Source organism: Gouania willdenowi, chromosome 10, assembly GCF_900634775.1.
Source record: "Gouania willdenowi chromosome 10, fGouWil2.1, whole genome shotgun sequence".
Lineage (NCBI taxonomy): Eukaryota > Metazoa > Chordata > Actinopteri > Blenniiformes > Gobiesocidae > Gouania > Gouania willdenowi.
The window spans coordinates 8899773-8927033 of NC_041053.1; the positions used below are offsets into that span (position 1 = coordinate 8899773).

Here is a 27261-nt window from a genome sequence, read left to right on the forward strand (position 1 = left end):
TATCTTTGTTTTTCAACTACACCAAACTTGCCATATTTAAAACCTATTTTCATCAGATTTTCTTGCCATAGTTTTGCTCCTTTTAATACATTTTTGCTACATTACTCCCATTTCTGACACTTCTCCATCAAATTTAAATTCCTTTTCTGAACATTTTTTCCTCTTTTAAAACATTTTAAAACATTTCCGGCACCACTTTTCTCACATTATGTTGCATATGTTGACCCATTATTGTCACTTTTAACCTCATTTAAACATATTTCATGTTTATTTTTGCCAATTTAACCACATTCACGATTTGTCGTGGCCATTATTTGCCAGTTTAAACTAATTGTTGGTCAGTTTCTATGGTTTTCAAAATCCCATTTTACCATTATTATGGATGGGCCCCAATAATCTCTCCCCTTTATTTCCCCTTAAAGATGACCCTGTCTCCACATTCTTCAATGTTCATGTCTGTGTTCAACCACCTTCAGGTACAGTGGCGGTCCCCGCTCGCTGGAACCTTTATTTTGGGGGTTGCGGGTTGAAAAGGTTGAGAACCTCTGCTTTATAGAGTTACTGTCACACTCAGGGCTCAGTGATCTTTGTAGCGCGAGAATGAGAGGTGATGGTGTACTCTGTGTGCGTGTGCGTGTGTGTGTGCGTGTGTGTGTGGTTACTATCAGTTCAAAGCTGAATTTATGGTTTTTAATTTCCTGGTGAGCCATTGGCTGTGCTACAATGCAGAACACAACAGCCTATCCACAAAGGTGTCATTTCCATAATACGTATGCATGTGTGTGTGTGTGTTGCCTCTAACAGCTGAGGACACAGGCATGGACCCACACTTCACTTCAGCCCTATAATAATCACAGTGATTAGTGTTATGAGGCGCAGTAAAATCTCACATTAAACTCGCCTCTTATTCCCAAAGGCATCCTTTTCATTAGTGTGTACCTTGTGCGTCTCTGCGCGTTTGTGTTTAAGAGCGATAGAGGGCTGCTGTGCGACTGCTGATAAAGCCCATTAAAATGTAAGCATTAGTTTACAAATGATGAGCCCTTCCATAATTACTAAAGCAGTACACACACACACACACACACACACACACACACACACACACACAAGTACAGGGTCAGTTAAGCACGTCAGCAAACCTGCGTGTGCACCTTTGCATCCAGCTCACAGACCAATTAAAAGCCTTCATATTACAATGGGCAGTACTCAGTTAACAAGCTACTAAACAATTAGGGCTAATTAGCTCTCATTAACGCAGCTATGACACACACACACACACACACACACACACACACACACACACACACACACACACACGCACACACACACACACACACACACACACACACACACACACACACACACACACACACACCTGAAAGCACAACAACCAGAGCCTTTTTACTACATGTGAGGTGTGTGCATGCAGCATTAATTACACCACCATGGTTTTATGTCCAATTACAGCTTCTCTGTTAAAGTAGGCCATGCTAACACTTGATGATGAGGCATGTTGTCGCTTCATGTTGTCTTCATTAAACCGTCCCATATTATGACGTATTTAACTATACAAAGTCTCTCTGTGACAAAGACACACAAAGCAACTTTAATCTATATCAACTTTAATTTGATAACATATAGTTGGATCTTTAAAGCTTTTGATATTTTGCATTGAAGAACATTTAAAAACTACTACAGCATCTTTCCCATTAACATCATAAAATGAAAGTGCCAACATAAGGCATTTATCCGTAAAAGTCTATTCTATCCAGTCCCTGTTATGAATGAGCCATAAAACACCTGTACGTACGCCAATGGTTCCCAACCATGAGTGTGTGCACCCTTAAGGTGCGTTCACACAATGCTTCTTCGCGACTATAGTTGCTTAAAGTGATCCTCCCTTTTTTTTACAAGATTGGCCTAAAATCTTTGAAATGTACTTATGAGAAAATCTGCACCATATTCATTTTATTAACTTTTAAAATTGGGACTACTTTACAGTTTGTTTTTTTATTACCTTCATTTAACCAGGAAAGTCCTAATATTCATGTGATTGATGATGTCAGTGATTACTCTCTAACTTTAGCCACTAGACTGCATCAACCGCACACTGTTTGTAAATACACGCGTGATTAATGACAACGTGTGACATCAAACGATCACATGACTTCTGATCTAATTTTGTTCCATCTGTCGAAATTATAGCTCATTTTTTATTTGTTGATATAAAAATGTATATTTATTTTGATAATAGTTTTTATTCACATGTAGGCCAACATTACAGCTAGTTAGCTCAGTCAAACTAGCATTAACAAGTCAAATGCTAATTCCTAAACCCCTGGAGAAAGTTAAAGTAGCATCTGATGAAAACTTCGAGTTGAAGGTAGTGAGCGATTATGCGGCGTATTCAGATAAAGCAGTGGTTGAATTTAGAGAAGTGGAAACGAGGGGAGATCAGAGACTTGATCTTATTTACTGGGAAACGGCAAAAAAAACACAAGCGCTACATTTAACAGCAGTACAAACTTTGTCTATTACTCCACTGCAACTCGTTCTGTGCTTTAGTGAGCAATGGACGCACACACACACACACACACACACACACACACACACACACACACACACACACACACACACACACACACACACACACACACACACACACACACACACACACACACACACACACACACACACACACACACACACAGTTTGCTGCTTGTCCACTTTAACCCAGCTGGTTTATCCTGCTCTGATCAATGGCTTCAGACTAAGAAGTGATCACCGGGCAGGAGGAAAACTCTGCTCCAACCTCCTCCCTATTCCCTCGCTTTCTGCCTCTTTGTCTCTAATTCACCTTAATTTAATCCTGATAGCATCGAGCGCTGTCGGCTGGCCCGGCAGAGCTGTAAGTCTCACCTCAGAATTAGCTTTCCTCCACAAACATTTTGCTGATGGCCACCGCAGCTAAAATATGGCCTTCGTTCTGCCTTCATGCCGTCCAGGAGGCTGCTTTGCATGTTAACAGAGCTTTAGTTGAACTTAATTTAGAGGGTGAGCTGGGATTAGACCATCGTGAGCAAAAACAAATCCCTCAAATATTACAATTCAAGAAGATATAACTCCAAAAACATTGAAAAAAAACATCGAGCTGCTGATATTAGCAAAAAAGAAAAAATAACCTTGCATTATTTTGACCTGCATCTAAAACCTTCAATGTAAAATATTGTTTTTATTGGATTTATCGAGGACATTGTTCATGGTCTTTTAAATTATGTATTTATTTATTTTAATTGTATTCTTCTGTTTAAGGTTAAAATGTATTGGTAATAAATTGGTAATAAATCATAAAAGTATGTCTGATTTGTGCTGATATTGTCATTGATATCGGTATCAGCCAGAATTCATTAGATGGCAAATCGCTGTCGTATCGGCAGTGATACATTTTCTGGGATTTGGGACAGCCCTGAAGGTCCAGTATGTAGAATTGTTACACCGTGATACCTTACCGGTATCCTGGTGAATGCTCCAACTGTGGAGCTTTTTTCTCAAAAGTGACTAGTGACAAATGTAGGGACTTTTTCTTGTGTTTTCTAATGTTTTAGAGACATGATGAAAGCATGCATCACTTGCTGCTGTGAGGACAGTAAGAGGCTCACAGCTGCTCCTCCGGCTCCTGATCCCAGCTGCAGAGCAGAGCAGACACTCCATGTCCAGACTGCAAATTATTTGCGTCTATTCTCTCCACCTTGAATATGCTTCTCATAGGTTTAAAAGCGATTTATCCCGTCTGTTATCACTCTCCCTCTGACTCGATATGTGCACGCAGACTGAAAGTGGATCGAGCGCATTACGCCCCATTATGCTCCCCAGGGATGGATTAAAATGCCGTCCGTCATTACACTTTTATTACTATCAATCGTACGTGAACGCGCTTGACTTCAGTCGCACAGCCAATAGTAACCCCCAAAACAGCTCATGGAGCACTATGTTTGTAGAAAGATCTGGTTGAAATACAGCGTCACGCGCCTGGATTTCTAAAGGTCTTTTAGAGAGCCAAGAAAAGGAGAGGAGTTTTAGTGTCCACTCGGAACACTTTGTACTACAATATGGTCAAAGGTGATTATGGACTTTTGACCAAATGACACCAAAATCAACTGTACGTTTAAACTGTGCGTTTATTTTGGTGCAGCTTTAAAGTTTATTTACCCCGATCGCAAAGTCAAGCGATGCGACTCAAGCAATTCCAGGCAACTCAATTGTGTGATCTGAGTTAGTGGAAGTTGCTCAAAGTTGAAAATTTTCAAGTTACTTTGAGTGACTTGAAAAGTGTGATTGTGTTCAAGTGAGCGATTTAAGCAACTATAATCGCTTAATTCGCGTTCGGTATCAAACAGGTGAAATCTAAAACAATTGTTTCTGTCTGTCTGAGAGCTTTTCCAATTGAAGTCTCGAGCGATTTGGAGCGCCATGAACACAACCACACTCGGCACAAATCAAACACAGGAAGTATCGATGATGACGTAGAGTGCAGATGACGTAGAGTGCCACCCTCAAGTAGTTAGCTCATGGAACTCCACCAGAGGCTGTTTGGAGCGGATCAAAAGTTGCGCTTCGAACACAAACGGTGCCAAACCAAGGTGATAAAATGTAATGTTCACCTGTTTTCCACCCAGTCCACAAATAAACCAGTGTGAATCCACCTTTGGAGTGAGATTAATAATAATAATAATATTAATAATACAAATAATAATAATAATAATAATAATATTGCATTGGATTTTATATAGCACTTTTTCATAGACACTCAAAGTGCTTTACATTGATGTGTATCATTCTTTCACTCCACACACAGTGATGGTAAGCTACTTTTGTAGCCACAGCTGACAGAAGCAAGGCTGCTATAGTGCCATGACCTCTCCAACCACTACCAACACTCACTCACACACCACATTCATACTAGGCCATGTGGCTTGTCCAAGGACACAACAACGACTTGGATAGAGTGGGATTCAAACCCTCAACCCGTCGGGTTATTGGACAACCCTCTCTACCACTGAATCATGGTCGCCCCAAAAGATTAGCCAATGTATGTGCATGTAATCCCTTAAATCATCTTGTAAATGATGGATTCAAGGTGAAATACTTACAGCGCTGTCAGAACCAAGCTATGTTAGCTAAGCCAAGTTGTCAGAGCTAAGCTAACATGCCTGAAAACTTCTACAGGTGGTGGCGCTCCCTTACCTCCGCCCCTGCTCTGCCTTTAAGTAAGACTGTGTTCCTTTCTAAAAATGATGTGAGGCCACTGCCTCAGTCGAGCGCTCCCCTCACTTCATTTGTCTCTTGGCAAGTTTGATGGCTGTGCGTTTAAAAACCCATTCAATCTTATAAACCAAAAATTAAATGTAGTCGACTGTGATGGGCACTCAGTGCATCTGCTATTTATATGCTAATGTACACTCAGCCTGCCAAGGTCTGGCAAATTATTACTGCACAGCCATAAGTCAGGGCTATGGCAGCGGAGGGGAGAGGAGAGTCAGGTTAGCTTCACACACACACAGGCACGCACGCACACACACTATGATGGGTGGGGGGGGCACCTGAGCACAAGTAAGATGTCTCTATTGTCTGCACTGACAGGTTAATATAGCTCTATACCTAGCTGCACACACACAAGCGCGCGCACACAAACCAACACATTATCACACACATGAAGAGGAGGCGAGTCAGAAAGTGTTTACTGAATGAACACACACTAATGTGTCAATAAACAACATTAAGCACAAATTACACACATAAACAGATGAAAAGTTAGGTCCTTTAAAACAGTGGTGCTTGCCAGATGCCTTCAAGAAACTAGGAATATTTTTTTTCACAATTTAAGATGATTTTTGCTTATTTTTACCTTTTTCTGCAACTACACCAAACTTGCCATATTTCAACCTATTTTCATCACTATTCTTGCCATATTTTTGCTGCTTTTAATGCATTTTTGCTACATTACTCCCATTTCTGTCACTTCTCCATTAATTGTAAATGCCTTTTCTGCACATTTTCTTTACTTTCAAGACATTTTTGGAACTTATAAACTGACTCCACCACTTTCCCCACCTAATGATGCATTCGTTGACCCATTATTGTCACTTTTAACTTCTTTTCACCATATTTCATGCTTATTTTTGCCAATTAAACCACATTCATGATTTGTCGTGCCCATCATTTGGCAGTTTAAACTAATTGCTCCTTCTAATTGTTTCATTATTGACACTGAAACCTTTTTACTATTTTTTTTTGTCACCACTTTTGGTCACTTTTAACCTATTTAATTTCTGAATAAAACAAGGATTTACATATTTAAGATGATCATATACTATGGCCCAAATAATATTACATTTCCTGGATAACAGTGGATATTAATCAGATAAATAAATAAATTTGATAATCATAGAACAATGGACCATCATTTTGCTGACTTCATGGATGGACCCTAAAAAACTCTCCCCTATATTCCACCTTATAGATGACCCTGTCTCCACATGACTGTTCTTCAATGTTCATGTCTGTGTTCAACCACATTCAGGTACAGTGGTGGTCCCTGGTCTCTGGCACTTTTGTTTTTGGGGTTGTGGGCTAAAAACATTGAGAACCACTGCTTTAAACGATCCAAACTGACTTCTTTGTGCGCTATGTGTGTGCATTAATGTGTGTGAAAGGGTTTTAAGACTTCTTCTGAGGATCAGCAGAAATTTAGCTGCTTTGAAAAGGAAAACCAGGTAGACCATACCAGAAGGGGGCGAAAAATCGACTTTCACCCCAATTTCCACTGGATGCGTATCTGCTGCATAACAACAATGGAGCTGATATGTTTCCATTAAAGTTAATGTGTCAATTTCTACTTCATGCGTGGCTAACCGTCACTGCTGAGTAACGACTCCGTCAGTCCTGAGCCCTCCTACAAATATACAGACCTTGTATTTTTCCCGGACGCCAGAGCAACGACACATACATTCTGCAAAGAAAAGCTTTTGTGGGACAGGAAGGATTGCACAGACTAAAAGATGCAGAATAAAACATCTGGTTTTTTTTTTTTTTTTTAATACTCCGAATTCATGTCCGTTCGTATTTCTATTAATTTTCTGACCCTGAACATTTTTAAAACCAGGATTGCAAAATTCCAGGATATTTTAAAGTTGGAAAATTTCCAAAGTTCAATTTTAGAAATGAATGTTGACACTAGGGATGGGCGATATGGTATTAAAAATTTATCCCGATAATTTCTGGTATTTGTCACGATAACGATAAAAATCACGATAAATAAAAAAATATAAATAAATAAAACAATTCCCAACTTAAAGTGTAAACAGGCTCCTTACAAACACAAACAAATGTGAATACATCAACAATAGACACATTAAAAGACTACAATAACTGCTGACTCAAAGAGCTCATGAGCTGATATTTTAAGTAATATATTTGTGCATGTAGACCACTCTATTAGTGTTATTGTATGTAATCCATTTATTTCCTCACTTAAAATGAAATTATTTTCTAAAAAAAAAAAAAAGCAAATGAAAAGCACAAATAACTTCATTATTGTTTTTACTTTTGCTGAATCTTGTTTCATTTATCTAATAATGAGTTACATAAAGTTTTGGTTAATAAATATATCTCTGATTTCCTATAATTAAACCAGATCAAGCTGATGATTCAATCATTCAGTATATTTAGGTGAAATAATCTCAATAGTTACATGAGTCTAATGGGACCAGCTTTGTCTGCGAACACGTGAAATATAATTTTAAAAAAAAATGAATAGTGACATTAGTATTTATGCTAACATTTATTTCACACAACGCGTGACATGTTAGCGTTTATTCTTCCATACAAATGTTAAATCTGATCATAAACAAATCGATGGCTCTCTGTGGCTTTATGACAGTGTTCTTTTTATTTGGTCTATTATTCCTTATAAGGAGTGGTTAGCGTTAGCTCTTAGCCCAGTCTGAGTGTCGGTGGGTTAGCTTAGCATAGTTAGCTTTAGTTGAGTTTCCAGTTCAAAATCGTTGCTGTGGGGTTCATCTCTGTCCCCGTGTTTGTGGAACTTTGGGTGGATCTGAAGGAGGAACTTGGATTGGTTCACTTTGTTGGATGGTTATCTGGTTTTAACCAAATAGCGGTCCATGCATCGCAGCACGGCAGCTTCAGGTAGCCGTGACGAGCACCGCCGTCTGTATGTGGTGTGACGATAGGGGCGGGAGCGGCCGTGGTGCACACTGCGGAGTTCCCGTGAACAGCGCTCTGCTCCAGAGAATATTTTTGGCCCCTGGAACATGGTTTTTATGGGCATTCCTGGTTAAATTGAGGGACAAATGGCCCGTGGCCTTCGCTATTCTCCAACATGGGCATTTATCGTTTCTATCGCGGGATGACATATTCTTACCGGTGAGAATGTAGCACATTCTTAGTTGACACTTAACAGGGATATTAAATATAGTTGAGAAAATATATTTTACATCATCTAAAATGTGTTACTCCCAGTTCCTGATTAATTCCAATAAATAATTTCAATGTAAAAAGTTTTTCAATATTCCTAACATTCCAAAACTTAAATTCCCGTGAACATTTTCTGCCCCTTTGCAACCCTAACTGGCAGACATTGTCAGTCTGCTGAATGTAAACGAGTCCAACACATGGACAAAAATATTGATTCATAATTTTGCCATTTACTTTTCTTTTGTTTGGGGATATGGAAAATAAGGGAATTAAAAAAGCAATGGTCCTTATTATCAAACTGCAATAGTTGTAGAATGGCAAAAAATCTAAATATATATGGAATTGGCCCCCCAGTACCATCCCAGCCCTAATTTTTACACAGTAATTCTGCCTGTGGCTCAAAGTGAGAGCTGACCTGTTCAGGCCTTGATTTAAGCATAACATCCCACATCTCTATTATCGTGTTGCACCTCCATTCATTACAATCTAGAAACCATCCCCAGGGATCCATCTGTAATGAGAAGAAGGCTTCCTCCGCTCTCACACACAACTGACACCCCAAATATCCCCCATCTGTGTCTGTGTGAAGCAGTCAGCTCTTATGATCTACATGCTGACATCTTTATTTCACTAACCTAGCCTGGCAGCTCTATTAGCCGGCCCGCGGATTCTCAAACCTTTGGTTATCAATGAGCCCACTCCCAGCTGTCGGCTCCACTCCGTTGACCCCCCCCCCTGGCAAAATCCCCCCTACCCCACCCAGGCCATCTCAATCTGTGATCAAAACAGTCATTACTATACATTCAGAGCAGCTGCCATGGTAGAATCACCTTCAGCTCACCAACAAAGGTGCGCGTACCCCAAAGTTCTGTCAGCTTCTGTGTTATGGTCTTTGTTACTGGTTTAGACTGGTTTAAGGAGTCCTCCACACTAACACCCAATTAGACCACGTCAGTCAGTCCCAGTGGGTCCATCAGTTCTAATTTAGCATCAAACCGCTGGCGTCCACAATGATTTACAGCATCATCCAAACAGCAGTGCCACTTTGCATTTGACCATCAATGATGACAACTCTTCTCTCCAAGTGCGACTCCATTAAGATCTATTCTTCACCCGTCTCTCAGAACTAAAACCAGACACAGGGAAGTCCTTCTGACAACCATCACTGTCAGGATCAAGAGCTGCAGAACACATCGCTGATGGACTTTGTTTACAGCCCTTCACAAATCTTCCATTTCATTGATTGCCTCACCCATCGATAGCTGATTTTAGTCATAACTGATCAATCGAAATTGGTTAATAGCCCAGCTGATTGACCAATGTGATTTGTGCAACTTTATTTTGGAGTATTTTCTTGCATTGTATTGCAGGTTGCATACGTTTTCCTTTTTGTATTTATCAGTCCTTATGTTGACAGAGTTACTAATTAAAGTCCATTCATCTATCCATCTTCTGCCGCTTATCCGAGGCCCAGACTTCCCTCTCCCCAGCCACTTTGTCCAGCTCTTTCCAGGGCATCCCAAACCAGCCAAGGCTTTAGCGACTGTAGGTGCTTAAATTGCCCATGATGAGTTGCTGGAACATAGTCGCACTTTTTGCTCGCTTTATCGCTTCATCTACTCCGGTGATGTGACGACCAAGGAAGTAATAGGGAGAAACTCTTTGCCAATTGGAAGTCATGAAATAGCGTCACTCGAAGTCGCTTGAAATGTTCAAAAGCTGAGGGAGCGCCACCACCTGTAAAGGTTTCCATGCACATTAACCCTGAACGCATCATTCACAAGACTGTCTGAACTGAAATCCAACTTAACCAAAGCATGCTGCCATCATGACTTAAGGGATCACATGCCCATACATTGGCTAATCTCACTGTAAAGGTCAGGTCGCTTGGCATCATGTCATTTACACTGATTTTGAATGTATAGTAGTGCTTCGTTTATCGCGGAGGTTACATTCTAAAAATAACCCGCAATAGGCGAAATCTGCAAAGTAGTCAGCTTTATTTTTTACAAATGTTTTAAGGCTGTAAAACCCCTCACCACACACTTTATACACTTTTCTCAGACAGGAATTAACATTTCTCTCTTGTTTAAACACTCTCAAACCTGTTTTCAAACATACAGCACACATACAGAGTATATGAAGCACGTGTTTATTTAATATACTTACAGTTTATATCCAAGTCAACACATATTTAGTGTTAATTTCACATTGCTTATCTTTAAGTTAGACATTAACATTTTATTTTCATTAGATATTTTCTTATAATTTCTCATGCTCACTAATGTGGTTCTCTGGTATTCACTAATGACTTATTAACCACATTTGTTGCAGACTTTACATTCTTTAACACTTTTATAAAGCAGTGTATATTTGTGGAGCTTGTGATTGGCTGATTTTTCATGCTGACTTACGTTGTTCCTTCCCCCATGGTGAACGCTAAAATCTCAGTTATTAATCTAAAAGAATGTGTAACTGTGTCCCATCCTGCTGCTCTTTATGAAGAAAAACTCTCTGTCACATTTTACAACGTATTTACACCAGTTCTTTGTTTTTTTCGCCGGAACGTCTTCATTCATCTTCTCTTTTCTGAGATGTTTCCGTTTTTTTTGCCGCTGTCGGCACTAATCTCGCGAGAGCTGCCACCATACCAGGCCATTTCAGGTTGCAGTTTTCGCGAGGCTAGTGATGCCGTTCAGTTTAGTAAGTCATCTTTAAATTATTATTACACTAAAATACGGAATATTTACGAGAAATTAATAATACGGGAAGATGGCGGGAAAGAGGGATAAAATACGGGAGTTTCCCGGCCAAAACGAGATACTTGACAGGTATGCGCTGGTGGGTGAACACAGCATTTGCCAATCAGGATGCAGAACAATGCGCGTTCATACGGTGTAAAAAATGAATCCAAAATTGCACTGTAAAAAAAATCTGTGAAACACAGAGTCTGCGAAAGGTGAACCACAATATAGCGAGGGTCGACTGTAATCTATTCGGAAACATTTGTCCATTTAATTAAAAAATTATATGACATTTTTACATGCACACACATTTTCCTCATTCAGTAGTAAGTTTTAACCTCAAATTTTGATTTAGTTTTAGTCATAGTCATTTTGACTAAAATGCTACTTTAGTCAAAATGTATAGTCTAGATTTAGTCAACTAAATGACAAAAAGATTTTAGTCGAGTTAATTTGTTAAAGATATGTTTTCTATTTTATGCAAGAAAAGGTAATGTTAATTAGGCTTTACACGATGAGGATTTTTGGGCCAATCACCCATCAGTGAGTTTAAAAATACTGCTCATTGATCCGATTATATGAATTCAGGTTGATATTTTTTAAGTACTGACCGAATTCCTTTGGTACTACCTGATACAGATTCACAGAAAAGTTTCATGTTTTGGGACCTAAATGAAGCAATGTGACTGTGGGAGTGGAAGAGTTGAAGAATTTCCATGCAAGACCTGTTGTTAGAGTGTGTGGGTGCGTGGCCCTTTAATTGCTCAACCAGAGGGCGGAGTGAGGTAGTGTGTTCGACCGGAGCAGATCGATTATAATGCCATTTTTGAGTGATTGGCAAAATAAACGTTGCAGCTGTTGAATTAAACCGGAGTCCCATGTCATACTCAATGAAGCAAGGGAGCTCTGTGTCCACCATCACCCTGAAACGGACAGGAGTCTCCGGTATGAAAGCGAACGTAAACGGGAGCACATCGCTCCGCTAAACAAGCAAAGCAAACAACTCTTTGGTGTAAATGAGATGATAAAACAATTCAATGGGAGCATCTACAGAAGGTTTCATCACGACAGTGATGTCATTGATCGGAATTAAGACATCAGAGCCGATCACATTGATTGCATAAAATGCAAAATATAGGTCAATCCAATAGAGCCAATCAGATTGGTGTAAAACCTAATGATAATAATCTAAAATGACCAAAACATCAAATAAAAAGCTTAAATCCAAAGTTAATGTTGGACCAGACACAGGTAAAGGTTTAGACAAGCCTGGTGACACAAAAAAACAATGTACTCACCATTTAATAAAAACGTCACTCATCAGTCAAAGTCGATTGAAAAGTTCAAAAATGTTCTTTCTGAGCAACTTCCAGCGACTTAGGTCGCTGGAAGTTGCTGGATTTACGTGAGTAGCATCACTTGAGGGGAAGTTGTTAGACAAGATCTTGTTCTTGTACTAATTAAAGTAACTTGTGTTCATTTAGCAGTGCTTTGCTTCTTGGTCTTGAATGATTTGGTGTATTATAAGGGTTTGTGTTTACATACCGTATATATCCTGTGTATACCACTGTTATTATTTCATATATCAGCTGATACAAATACCAGTTGGGCTCTACGATGTAAAAAAAAAAAAAAAAAAGATGCATTCCACTCCGATGGTAAAAAAAGAAAGAAAGAAAAGACAAAGTCCCGTTGACATCAATACATCCCCATCCAACATAGTCCCTACACATTACCAGATCAAAGAGAGAGGCCGGCCTTAGAGTGACAGAAACACACCCACACATGGAAATAAGGAGCATATAACACAGTCAGAGGAAACACATCGAAGAGAAGCTGGCACATTCACAAAATAAATGTGGACACAAGGAGCAGAGAGAGGGATGGTGCTCGTTTGTGTATCTGCAGAGAGAAACAGACGGCCACATCCATTGTGCAGTGATAAGATGGGTTATCAGCAGTAAACAAGGCCCGGCCTGTATGAATGGAGGCCCAAGTGACTGAAGACGCTCTTAAAAACAGATATGTTTAAATGAACCTGCATGTCTTCGCCTTTCCTAAACAGAAACACGCTGTGATGTCGTGTCATAACTCCTAATAGACATCGCTTTCAGCCGACTCATCGGTTTCAACGGTAACACCAAGGATTCCACATCAAGGTTTGTACCGTAAAACAAGAGTCTTGCATTAAATCAAGGCTGGATTTACTGTTCGGCATTGAGCACGACTGCATGTTACACTCACTGATCTCTGAGCTGACAAATCAGCCTCGCACTCAATGACTGCAGTCCTTTGAAGATTGGACAATAACAGGGGCCGACAGAAGCTAAAACCATGACCAAAAAAACACACGAAGCAAGATGAAGACACTATATAAATAAATAAAAATAATTAGATGTTTCGTTTTCTTCTAGTTTAAAGTAGGTCTAGGCAATATATGGAGATTTCCATATTGGTGATATTCGATATTTTTATTATGGCTGGGACTTTAAAGGAGACAAATCATGCCTTTAAATCCTTCCTTTTCACATATAAATCAAACAGTTGTGGTCTATATAAAGCGGAACTGCAATGCTTGGGTCTGAACTCCTCATTATTATAGCTCCACAGGCCCCTTTTCTACCCCTTTTCTGATGTGCTTCTGAGAGCAACTCGTTTTGGTGAGGTCTCTTTAAATGCAAATGAGACACTTCATACCCCGCCCCCTCTCCAGGTTACAGAGGTGACACTCGGTTCAACTCCACCCTGTTCGGCCATTTTAGTAGTTTGATAAAAGAGATACAATTACGTAGCGGCGCAGAAACTTTTTATTCACACATTATTTACAAAATGTCAACAAGACTTGTCCATCCAGCCTTACATGTTCGAGCCAGAGTCGGACCCGGCGGAGCGAGATGAAAATGAAGAGAGCACAACAAAACAATGACAGGGACGTCTTATCATCACACTTTTTTGCGTTATTTACAGCTTACCGAAGTGTTCTGTTCGTCGTCTCCAAAGATAGAAGGAATTGAACCCTTAATCAGACAAAGTCTTTGAGCAAATCCTTCTTTATACTGGCGGAGGTTGCTGAAGCAGACGTCCTTGAAGTGCTTCGCGCACACAAAAATGACCTTACCCACAGATGTGGGTACAATTCCGTAAAAAATAAAACTCAACCAGGCACTTTGAAAAGGTTCTGATGCTGGGAGACGTTGTAATGAAGGGTGTGGGTTACTACATCCAACAACCCAACATTTTGACTTATTCTCTCATAACTTCGGCATCCTTGAGAGTGGACTACAAAATAAAAGCGAGAAATAAAAATGGCGGATTGCTCGAAGTGTTGATGTCCTAATTTGGCAGTTTCGCTGCAAATACTGTGACGTTATTGTTCAAAAAACGTAATAGAGAATAGAAAAATCGAAACAGATTGAAAAATATGACCAAAACAGAATATAAAGATATCAACCTGAAGAGACTAATTTGAACTTTTCTGTACTTCTAAACACTAAATATACAGCAAAATGCATTTAAGGGCTAAAATAGTGGATTTAGCATGATATGTCTCCTTTAATGCATTAATTGCAATTAATTACAGAAAAATGGCGCACTAAAAAAATATAATGTAGTTAAACACTTTTTTTTGCTCTCCAACCAGCACGGAACCTTTTTCCTTGCACAAGTTCCCGGTATACCCGTAATACTGATGCACAGACCACAACACAAGAAACAGGAGAACCAGAGAGAAGTCGTTGCTGTGCATCGTGGGCGTTAATTTTATTTTAAATAAAAACTAAAGCCCAAGTTGTGTGAAAATTGTAGAAGAAAGAGTTTGAAGATCACCGGAGCTCTTCTAGCCTCAGCTAGCACCTCAATGCAAACCATGTAGCAGCTAGCATCTCAATGCTGAACATGTAGCAGCTAGCACCTCAATGCTAAACATGTAGCAGCTAGCACCTCAATAATAACCATGTAGCAGCTAGCACCTCAATGCTAAACATTTAGCAGCTAACACCTCAATGTTGAACATGTAGCATCTAGCATCTCAATGCTGAACATGTAACAGCTATCACTTCAATGCTGAATATGTAGCAGCTAGCACCTCAATGCTGAACATGTAGCAGCTAGCACCTCAATGCTAAACATGTAGCAGCTAGCATCTCAATGCTGAACATGCAGGAGCTAGCACCTCAATGCTGAACATGTAGCAGCTGGCACCTCAATGCTAACATGTAGCAGCTAGCAGGGACAACGGTCCTAGTGGAGCAGACAGTGTCTCCAATCCACATTGGACACTATCCATGAGTGACAAATGAACAAAGTCAGTGGATAAATGATTGTAGTGGACAGTCGACCATTCTCTGTGGTAGAGGATGTGGGCGGGGCTAGAAGCACTGCTACAGATAGCATCGTCTGACCCAACTTATCAACTGCTATGTAGAAAGACTATTTCAAACTAAAATCATCAGCTTCATCATTTGCTCTGTTTATTTCATGATATCCACAGATATTCTAACTACAGTATTTTACACTGTTCAGTTTATAAAATGGGAACATTTTTATTTTAATACAAAAACATTTGTTTTGGAAAGTTCACAAAAAATACTGAAAAGCATGAATATCGCTTACTTAAATTTAAGTTTGTGCTTTGTGAAAAATGCAATCATTCTTTATTCATATCACACATTATGATAGCACTCAGTGATGGAAATATTAAACACTATTTTGTTGATTAAGCTCATTTATTGTTTCATTGATTCAGTCATATCCCAAAATACATTTAAACTGCTTCTGGTGTCAATATTGTCACGCCATTAATTTAGAATAATCGAAATCGTTCATTACAAAGTCTCAATTTTTTTTTTTTTTAATTGAGTCCTACCACTTATTTTATATCTTATTTTGTATTAAAATACTCTTTTTAGGAATCACTGCTTTCAGTACTTCTCAGAACACATGAAAAGCACATTTTTATCGATCGCTAAGTGCGTCCTAACATTGACCTTCCCCTAAACACTTCACACTACAGAACTCACTCACACATGCTGTCCCTTAGAGGAGAAAAAGCCAAAAGTCGTTCATATTATGCAGCTGTTAATAAATGTGCCTGTGTGGCATTTTCCATCAGTAAATTTCACTTAGGAATTGTCTTTCCGGTCTGACTATATTGAGTTAAAAATATTGAAATGTCGCCATTTTGAGAAAAAAAAATGAGATGCAAGTTTTGGTCCATATCGCCCAGCCCTAGTTTAAAGTCCTATGCATGGTCCAATTCACAACTTATTGTAAATTATACAAAGTACTAATTATTGTGATTTTAATTTCCTTACTTTCATTATCCAAAAACAAAAGTTGAATCGTCCTCTTCTCATCTCTGCGTGTGTGTGTGTGTGTGTGTGTGTGTGTATCCTTAGAGTAGCTGAAATAAAGGTGGAGAGCACAGCTGTGTGAAAGAACAGAACCAAAAGAACCTTTACTCGTGGTTTTGCTTCTTCCTGCAGATTCTTCTTCCTTCGTCCAATTCCTTTGTCTCTAATTCAATAAACAAACCTCTATCTGCCTCCTTAATGCACCTTTACTCCTCCCCAGGTTCCCGTTATGAAGACCGTAGAGCAGAGAAAGCAATCGTGCGGTGTGTCAGCGGGCCGATAGCGAGGGCTGGTAATAGAAGGCCTTTTAAGGCTAAAAAGGAAAAGCTAATTATGATAAAGGGGCTGTAAGTTGTGTGGTTATCAGCACTGTGAGGCTGCTGGTGCAGCAGACTGCTCCCTGACAGTGATAACCAGGCAGAGCCGAACGCTCACCACTCTGTCACTGTCACTCCATCGCTCTGATCGCCTCAACACTCATTCAAGCTACAACTTTTTTCAAACGCACAAGCCCTTTTATTCATTCTTTGCTTCTTCAGCAGCTGCTGCTGATTTCTGCAGGATGTTTCCTGTGTGTGGATCGCTGTAAAGCACGGCTAAAACCAAACCCAAGTTCTCAGCATTTACATGATGACGATCACCATGAGCTGCATCACTGTGCTCCGTGCACGCTCACTGAAGATGCACGACTGGATGTAGTAAGATAGACCTATCAGCTGTCAAGCCATGGGGGCACATTAGTGCTGCTGAAGTGAATGGATGGGAACATCCTCCCCCTTGATCCCCAAAGTCTCCCCAGTGATGCTGATGCATTATGCATGCACCCTCTGCTCCCTGATCATTTTCACAGTCATCGTTCCAGAATCCTTTTCTGCAGCTTTCTCAGACTGCAGGGAATGGTGGAGACCCAGGGTTGGGGTCAATTACATTTTCAAATGACAAACACGCTTTTAATTATCCATGTTCAATTAAAATTACAGTGCTTGGCATTTTTCTCCAATAACAAAGAATTTCTGATTATTCTTTAACCCCTGAAAGTACAATTACATTCTCAATTACTAAAGTTCAGCTACAATTAATCACAAATACTGAGCCTATAAAATAAATAAGTACATAAAAAGTAACCTTCCTCTTGTGTTAGCGTCTCTTATAATAATTGGTCAGTTTTGACTAATGTTTTAAATCAGCTAAAGTACACTAAAAATATATAAAAATATTATCTATCATCTAATTAGTTTTTCATCTTTTGGTTACTTTATTAGACTTCCTAACCAAAGAAAATACAGGTTTTTAATATTTTTTGTTTGAGTGTCTGAACCTTTTTTGTGTCCGTTTAAAGGTAGGATAGGTAATTTTCTCCAGATACACTTTTTAAGTTTTTGGTTGAAATTGTCTTTATCCATCCACTGTAGCAGCTGTAAGCCTGTAAAAACTTTGACCAATAAAAAAAGACGGTTTGTTTTTTTAACCAATCACGTCTCTCTGTCTCCCTACTCGTTCTCGCCCCCTTGCGTGCATGAGCTCACACTCAAAGCGTGTCACCGGTGACAGAGTTAAAACGGAGTTTCTTGTCACATTTCTTAACGTATATTATGATAACGTTTAGTGTTTACTTACCGCTGAATGAGACGACGTAGTTTTTACACAATACAAGCAATGAGCTGAGGTCCGCTATTGGAGCAGCGGTGCGTGAGTGAGGGGCGTGGCTTTAGACGGAGGATACTACATTCAAAATCATGCTAGCTTTCAAAAATTACCTACCCTGCCTTAAACCTTCAATTTATTTTGTTTAATAATAAAATTATCCTCAAGAGAACTGACAGGTAAACTTGATATGAAACATATTTTACTTATTGTTAATATGTGTAAGCAATAGAACTATTACACGGTTCCATAGGTTTGTGCTTAATTACATTGTAATTGACAGTTTTGACAGAATTTCCATGCCAATTACACTTACAAAGTCAATTATCTGAGCTCAATTACGATTAAAATATGATTACAACAGAAACATATTTTTTCAATTAAAATTACAAATGTAATTATGTAAAAATTTGAATTAACTATCAATTATGCAATTACAATTCTAATTGACCCCAACCCTGCACAAAGGGGGACAAATGTCCACAGGAAGCTGCTTTTATCTGTGCGTAAGAGGCACTGCTCAGCTAGGTTGGGGTCAATTGTAATTTGCAATTAGATTTTACAAATCTTTCTTGCTGTTGTAATCATAATTGAATTGTAATTGAGTTCAGATAATTGATATTGTAATTGTAATTGTCATGAAAATTCTGTAAAAAATTGTCATTTACAATTTTTTACATCCACATCAAGAAGATTAATACCATAGTGTCATTGATTAGGAAGCCAAAGAAGGTAACCAAGTGATTAGAAACAAATTAGATGATAGATAAAAAAATGTTATGTATTTTACAGCCGATTTAAGACATGGGTCAAAACCGACGCATTATCATAAGAGATTCTAATAGAAAGCTAACACAAGAGGAAGGTTAAGTTTTAATGGCTTATATTTTTAATGGCTCCTTAATTGTGATTCATTGTAATAGAACTTTAGTAATTGAAAATGTAATTGTGATTGACTTTCAGAGGGAAAATAATAATTGAAATTTTATTTGAAATGGGAAAAATGCCTGTCACCATAACATAACTGAGTTGTAATTGAATTTTTGTTATTGAATTCAGATTTTTGTTTGTTTGACATTTGTTTAGTATTGGCCTTTAACATCATCAGATACCATGTTGCACCAACAGAAATCCAATACACTCTGCTTCTGTATATAATGGGTCAATAACACAAGATTTCATTGCATGATATTCCATAAAATATGCATGTTATGATGGAACTAAAAATACAAATACTTTGAAATCGTATACAGGACTATAATAGAACTAAAATGGGGCAAAAAACAAATGTGAATAGATCTAGAGGAATTTTAAAGTTTCAGTTTTCAAAACAACGTTCATATGCTAAACATGATGTTTTGACACTTTGAAATACAAAATAAATTACAGAAGTATTTAGTAAGTAACATTTGAAAAAAAAAAAAGTCAACACACTCTATATACTAACTTACTACATATTTTGTACATTTTTATGCATTTACACCTTTTTTAACTAAAAAAATGCAGTTTGACAGAATATATAATTGTCGCATCATTGCCAAGTTATTTGTTTTATCCTTCTCAAGGAGTCACTTCCACTAAGTTATTAAGACTTGAACTGGAAGTGCTTCTGAATGTAACTGGGAATTAGATCCAAGTCTTCACTTTACTCCAAACATTCTATAGAAAACTTGTTTCAGGATTCTTACTGTAGAAACACAAATACGATGCTTTAGTGAAGCCTTCCTGTTCTACAGACTGAACTTCTGCTGATGACCACAAGAGGGCAAAAGAAAAACAACTAGACTACGACTGAACAAATACATGTGAATGAAAACTGTTTCAAAAATACATTGATCACTGATTTTCTTCAATTAATAAAAATTAAACTATGATTTTGTCTCTGAGGATGAAATCCAATCAGAATCCATGTGATCTTACACATTGATCATATCAAATCTGTGTGTCTGTGTGCTTTTACAAACATCAATACCATCAAATGTAACTGTAGATTTAGTCAACTAAAACCTAAACGCCATTTAGTTATGACAAATTTTTGACCAAAACTGAATTGCATTTTAGTCAAAAGACTGACTTAAACTAAATCTAAATAAACACACAACATTGTAGACATTTTAGGGCCTGTACTACGAAGCTGGATTTCCTCTTATTGCGCTCCTGTAAGATAATATAAAATATAAATATATTCCATCTTTTGATGTAGGCTGATCTGTATGAACGCAGCAACAGAGCCACAGACAAGTTAAAAGGGAAAGTGAAACTGATCAGAGTGTCTGTTTATGTTCCGTTTATAATTTCACTAATTTATTCATCAACACTCATCAATTCCTGCATTCACTTTTACAGCAGCAACAGTGTTGTTCTTGGTCTGAATTGTTGAATTTAGTTATTTACATTTTTAAAGAATTATTCCTCAATTGTGACGTAAATTGCTCTCCAGTTCCTCTGTGATTGGTCTGACGATGTGTCACAAGAGCGCGCACATTAATTTAGTTAATTTAGCTTGTTGTAATCTAGATTCGTAGGACAGCTTCTGTCTGACGGAGAATGTTTGGTTAGGTGAAGCCCGCTAACAGAAATAAATTAGGGATATAATTAATTAGCTTAATAGTATAGGCCCTTAGAGACAACATGTGCTAGTGAATGCTAGGAGAGGCACAGGGAGAACATGCTAACTCCACACAGAGATTGTCACCAACCACCAAAAAGCCTCATGATTAAACCATGCTTTCATCCTCTCACACGTTGCTGTATGATTTATTCAATAACAGGGGATGGCTGCCATCTTGTGGTTACCTGTGATATAATATATTATAAACTCGTCTTTTTCCCATAACCAGCTACTTACTATATGATATACAAAAATAAAATAAAAAATAAACAGTAACAAATGTGTAACAAATCTTTGTTGATGAAAAACAATTTGACTGTAAAAGTATGAGACAGTGTGTGGGTTTACTGTTTAGCTTAACAAATAAAGAAACTAACTATTTTAATTATTATTTATCATCAAAGTTGGTAAAGCTTTAATCTGAGGGGCTTTATATTTTGGACTTTCCATTCATTAGCTCCTCGTTCAGTACTGCACCAATGTTTGGGCCTGTGTGTGATACAAATATGGCTGGTGTTTGGAAGCAGCTTTTCATTTCCCAAACATGGTCTCAATGATGTGGGCTTTAACTGTTCTGTAGCTTTGAGCAACACCTGAGAGAGAAGACATCACTGTTCCGTCTCATCCTCTGCTTAGAAAAGGTGTTCTTAACCTTGGGGTCGAGACTCATTTGGGTTATTTTTACACTTTCTCTAAAACTACGCCCAACTTGCCATCTTTTAACCTATTTTCCTCATTTTTTCTTGCCATATTTTTGCTCCTTTTAATAAATTTTTACTAAATTACTCCCATTTCTGCCACTGGTCCATCAAATTTCAATGGCTTTTCTGCACATTTTTTCCAGACATTTTTGGCACTTACAAACCCTTTCCACCACTTTTCCACCTAATGTCACATATGATGACCCATTACTGTCACTTTGAACCCTTAGCCTTTTTTTCAATCCGTTTTTGTCCACTCTAATTTGCAACTTTTAACCAATTTCTGTAGCCTTTAAAATCCAATTTTACCACCTTTTTCACCATTTTTGGTCACTTTTAACCCATTTTATTTCTGATTAAAACAATGATTTGAAACAATGACTATATACTATGGCCCAAATAACATTAAATTTCCTGGAAAACAGTGGATATTATGAATAAATAATAACATTAAATAAATGTGGTTATCACAGAATCATAGAACAATTAACCATCATTTTGCTGACTTTATTGGATGGACCCCAAAAATATCTTCCCTTTATTCCCACTTATAGATAGCCCTGTCTACTATTCTTCAATGTTCATGTCTGTGTTCAACTACCTTCAGGTACAGTGGGGGGCCCCGCTCTCTGGAACCTTTGTTTAGGGGTTGCGGGCTTGATGCTAAAATGTTTTTGCCCACTTATATCCCTGTTAGGGACCAACCTTGAGTTCTTTAAATTCAACCCTTGCTGTGACAGCGACTCACCTCTGGTGGCGCTCGGCCCTTGTAATCGATGTGAAGCTCTTTGTGTTTCTGCAGCGTGGATTCTAAGGACTGCTTCAGGTCCAGAGCTCTCCTCAGCAGTGGCTGCTCTGCTCCGGACCGGGTAAAGACCTGCACAAGCACACAGCGGGAAACAGAGGACTCCATTATGGACATACATGTATGTACTGTATGTATGTGTGTGTGTTTTGCACTGACCTGAATCCAGCTCTGCACAGCTGGAAGGTGCTTGGTGGTGATCAGTTTATGGAGGTCTATCACCGTGGAAACCACTGCTTCATTGTCCTCAGTCTCTGTCACATGAAGGTCTGAGTGGGACAGAAAGACTTTAATTAACCACACGACTGCAGAGATAAACATTCCCACAGAAAACTTTGCTCATAACTACAGATTTTTAACCTACTTGAGCTTCTTTTTTAGTGACAGAGAAACACTTTTAATTACCGGATGCAGACAGTGAGGTCACAGTCCGACTGGAGTCTACCATCTACACATACAGTAGCTCTAATGGGCTGCAATGGGTGAAGTCCAGTCAGACAAACTTCTGCTGGGTTGTAGCCAACCCCCCATTTCTGAACCTTGTTGTATACCCATCACACTGCTCACACTACTTACACACCAATTACACTGACGTCCACCCCATACTCATTCTCATTCCACTGTATTCCTGCATCCTGTTTTTCTGCAGTCAGTGCCTTCTCCTCGCCCTTCTCTCTCTTTTCTGTTTCAGGTGTCTTGAAGCTGGAGTTGACAGTTCCTGGTCTGTGGTTCACTGCTCAACTGGTTTAGGACACTATGACGTTCTATCTCTCTATCCTGTTCCGTTCGTCCTCCTGTCCACTAACCCCAACAAGTCGAAGCAGATGGCTGCCACCTCTGAACATGGTTCTGCTGGAGATTTCTTCCTGTTAAAAGGGAGTTGTTTCTTCCCACTGTTGCTAATGCTTGTTCATGTGGATCTTGTTGGGTTTTTTCCTTCTTATTATGAATTTGATATTTTGATAGTGCTTTGAGATGACTTTGTTGTAATTTGTGCTATTTAAATAAAGTTGAATTGAAAATTTAATTGAATACAGTGAAGACTACAGACTAATTCCTTTTGTCCTGTTTGAATCCAATTCCAATGTAGAACTAACTGATCACAGACGCTGCATCACTCTGACCTGATACGACCTACAAGGAACCACAGAGAGCTACTGAATATCTGCAGAGATTCGGCGCTATATCACAATATTTCGTTGCGCGATTATCATATCGATACAAAAAATGTAAAAATCGATTTGTGTTTAATGAGAAAACCATTTAATTGTGCTAACATATGCATAGTGTGTAAACCCCCGGTCACTATGTGTCAGTGAACCACATTAGCCCTTGTTAAACTACCTCACTCCTCAACGCATTTTAGCTTGGATGTTGATTCGACTTTATTTTCATAAAACATACTGGGACCTTCTATAAATGTATGTTACTTGTATTTTTTTTAAGAATTTAAGAACTTAACAGAATTAGAAACTGTTGCAGAAGCAAAAGTTAAACTTTTTTGAAAAATGTTATATCACAGTTGGATTAACATACCACTTGTTTTTTATATTGGTACTTGAGTTACAGTTAGTTACTATTTACTTGTTCTCGCAAGTAAAAACTAAATAAATCATATTTAATGCCATTTTGTACTTGTTAAGGTGAAATTTGTAATTAGATATTGCCATGTGTATGGTATTGTTTAGTATCGGGACACATCTGCATATATTGTATTGTGACATGCAAATCGTGAATTGGATCGCATTGTTAGATTCACGGCAGAGCACACCCCTACTGCAGAGCAAGGTATGTAGTTATCAACCACGTGATGTCTGTAGACCCGTCAGTTATTTTCTTGTCTTCAACCCTTACTGAGAGTTTGCTCTTAATATGGCTCTTACAACTTAAAAAATAACATTGACTTGTGCTGATTACTCTCTGCCTGGTTTGGTTTTAGTTAATGAGTAAATAATTGAACATTAGTTTATTGTGGAATTCCATCCATCTTTGATATGTTTTTTGTCTGTCTTTTTATTTACTTAGTGTCTTTAAAGCCAACCACCTTCAGAGCTGCTGAGTACAGACAGACACATAACTTCTCAGACTGTGGCTGTGCTGTAAATGTGATACTAACGTACTACTAAGTTTGATGTCCTAATGAGTATGTTGTGCGTTCACATTAGATAGTATGAAAAGATTGAGACGTGAGAAATACCCAGATGTACTATACTGTACTTTTAAAGTTAACTAGAAATATTGTCAGTAGTAAATGGCGGACAATAACGAATCTCCAAAATGTGTGAATAAAATGTGTATATATGAGTTTTATGTGTCAAATGACCTCAATTCGACCCCATTTTTGCTTATTTTTACCCTTTGTACTTTTAACTACACAAAACTTGCAATATTTGAACCTATTTTCATCACTTTATCTTGCCATGTTTTTGCTTCTTTTAATAGATTTTTACTACATTATTCCCACTTCTGTATCAAATTTCAATGCCACCACCACCCTGATGTCGCATATGTTGAACATTATTGTCACTTAAAATCTTTTCACCATATTTTATGCTTATTTTTGCCAATTTGAACCATATTCAGGATTTGTCATGCCCATTATTTGCCAGTTTGAACTAATTGTTCCTACTTTTTAAATTACATCTCCATCAACACCACCCCGCCCCTCCTTTTTACCTCTTTTTCTGTCCGTTAATTTGAAACTTTTAAACAATATCTGTCATTTTTTAAATCCCATTTCTCCACCTTTACCACCATTTTTGGTCGCTTTTAACCAACTTTATTTTTGATTAAAACAATGATTTACATATTTAAGATGAATATATACTATAGCGCAAAGAATACTAAACTTCCTGGATAACAGTGAATATTATTCAGATAAACAAATAAATGTGGTTATCACAGATTCATAAAACAATGGACCATCATTTTGCTCACTTTATGGATGGACCCCAAAAATCTCTCCCCTTTATTCCCCCATAGATGACCCTGTCTCCACATGACTATTCTCCAATGTTCATGTTTATGTTCAACCACCTTCAGATACAGTGGGGGTCGCTGGTCTCTGGAACCTTTATTTTGGGGGTTGCAGGTTGAAAAGGTTGAGAGCCACTTGTGTATAGTACATTAGTGTGACATTTCCAACACAGCCTCTGTCTTTACCACAGGCTGATCCAATCATACAGTATGTTGGTCACATGTTGCTCTATCTTGTCCCCTTTGGTGTGGTGGTCATTCCCACTCATGTAAATGTATCAGAGCTGTACCCACCGGGACTGAGCTTCAGGTCCAGACTGTACGTGTGAGACACGAGCCCCGAGTGTCTGATGAACAGGTTGTCATCAGTAGACTCCTCTTCTTCTTCTTCTTCTTCTTCTTCCTCCTCCTCCTGTTTGTCCTTCTCCCCCCCAGCATTCGATCCTCCTGCTCGTTCACTCTTCCTTTCTTTCCTTCTTCCATGTTTGTTCCCCTGTTCTTCTCCATCCCGCAGGTCCTTGCTGCAGCAGGGCTGACCATCATCTAAACTACTCCCGTTGCCTGTCTGGATGTTTTCCAGGCTGAAGTCTGGAAAAAGCAGCTTCATACAGGATTCCATCTCTGTCAGTGTGACCTCGATCTCTTGGCACGAATCTGAAAATGTGATACAACTCTGATAAAAAAGCTGAAATGATGACAGTATTAGTGACACAGAGAGGAGAGGCGTGGCATGCGGGACCCGGGTCAGTCAGTCACCCTCCATGTCTTTGGAAGCTGCCTCCACCCTGTCCCTGTAGATGGTCTCCATCTTCCTCCGTCTCTCCTCCTCCCTCCTCCTCTCTGCCACCGTTCTGGCCTCAACATCCTGGAAGTCCACCTGAAATGCACCAGGGTCATTCCATGTCACTTCAGCAAATTTCAACCAAATGTTCCGTGATTATTCAATAGCCACACTGTACATTTTTTGTTTAACTGAATCATTACTTTTTGAGATATGGACAATTAAGTGAGGGAGGTACTGTATGTGTCTATTTTCATGCGTCCTTATTTGTCTTCCATTTTCAGCTTCCAATATCTCAGGAACTACACCACATAGGAAACTGAAATTTGGTATAGTAATACAGCTACTCTCTCAGAATATACAAAAAGATCTGCTATACATCCTATCTGGTCAGTGTCAGAAATTAGCGAGAGCCACGGGCCATTTGTTTTTTGTCAACAACTTATAGAGGGTTTTCACCTACGTCACGTTCTGGGCAGTAACCCGGATGTGCGGCCATATTGGAGGCACTCGGAGGTAAACACTGCGATGGATAAATGTCCGAAACCACAGAAAAGCTCCTCAAAATACATTATAGATTGCTTTATTTCAGACTTGGTGTCCATAAAATCTATACAAACAAACAAACAGGAAAACACATATAAAAAGGTTTTTTTTTGTATTTTTTTTTTCACTTGTCTGCACATGCTGTCAGAGGTCAACACTACAATAAGTGCAACCATTATGAGACAGCAATGCATGTATTGTTATTGAAATGAAATAAATTAATTCATTTTATTGCATAATTGTGACCATCACCAGCCCTCCCTAAGGAAGGGTAAGAAACACTTTATTATAATTAGGATATAAAAAGGGAGAGCAGTGTTAAACCTAGGTGAGGGGGTGGTGGGGGAGGGGAGCAGAAGGGAGAGACTCAAGGCAGGAAACAGAAAGTGTGGGGAAGAATTGATTAATTTAAAGTGAGAGTGAGATGTGAAGTTGTAGAACATAGTGTGCTTATTATGTTGTGTAATCAAGTCAGTCTGGTGACAAGTGTGAAGCTTAGCTATAAAGGTGGTGGCTGTGGACAGGGGGAAAGAATGAGTGGTAGTACCTAAAGCAGGTATTTGGGATCCACGTGTCTAAAGTTAAGCCCAGTATGAGTTTTATCCCACA

The 27261-nt window shown here is 38.7% G+C and overlaps 1 protein-coding gene across 1 annotated transcript in view; it reads right to left on the reverse strand.

Moving 5' to 3' along the window:
- The window catches only part of uvssa (UV-stimulated scaffold protein A), a 60873-nt gene that overhangs the window by 27616 nt on the left and 5996 nt on the right, over positions 1 to 27261 (reverse strand). The window contains exons 5-8 of the mRNA XM_028459431.1: positions 26082 to 26202; positions 25620 to 25979; positions 22509 to 22618; positions 22293 to 22421 (exon numbers count right to left, since the gene is read on the reverse strand). Coding sequence (XP_028315232.1) covers positions 22293 to 22421; positions 22509 to 22618; positions 25620 to 25979; positions 26082 to 26202 — 720 coding nt within the window. The remainder of the gene's footprint in view (positions 1 to 22292; positions 22422 to 22508; positions 22619 to 25619; positions 25980 to 26081; positions 26203 to 27261) is intronic.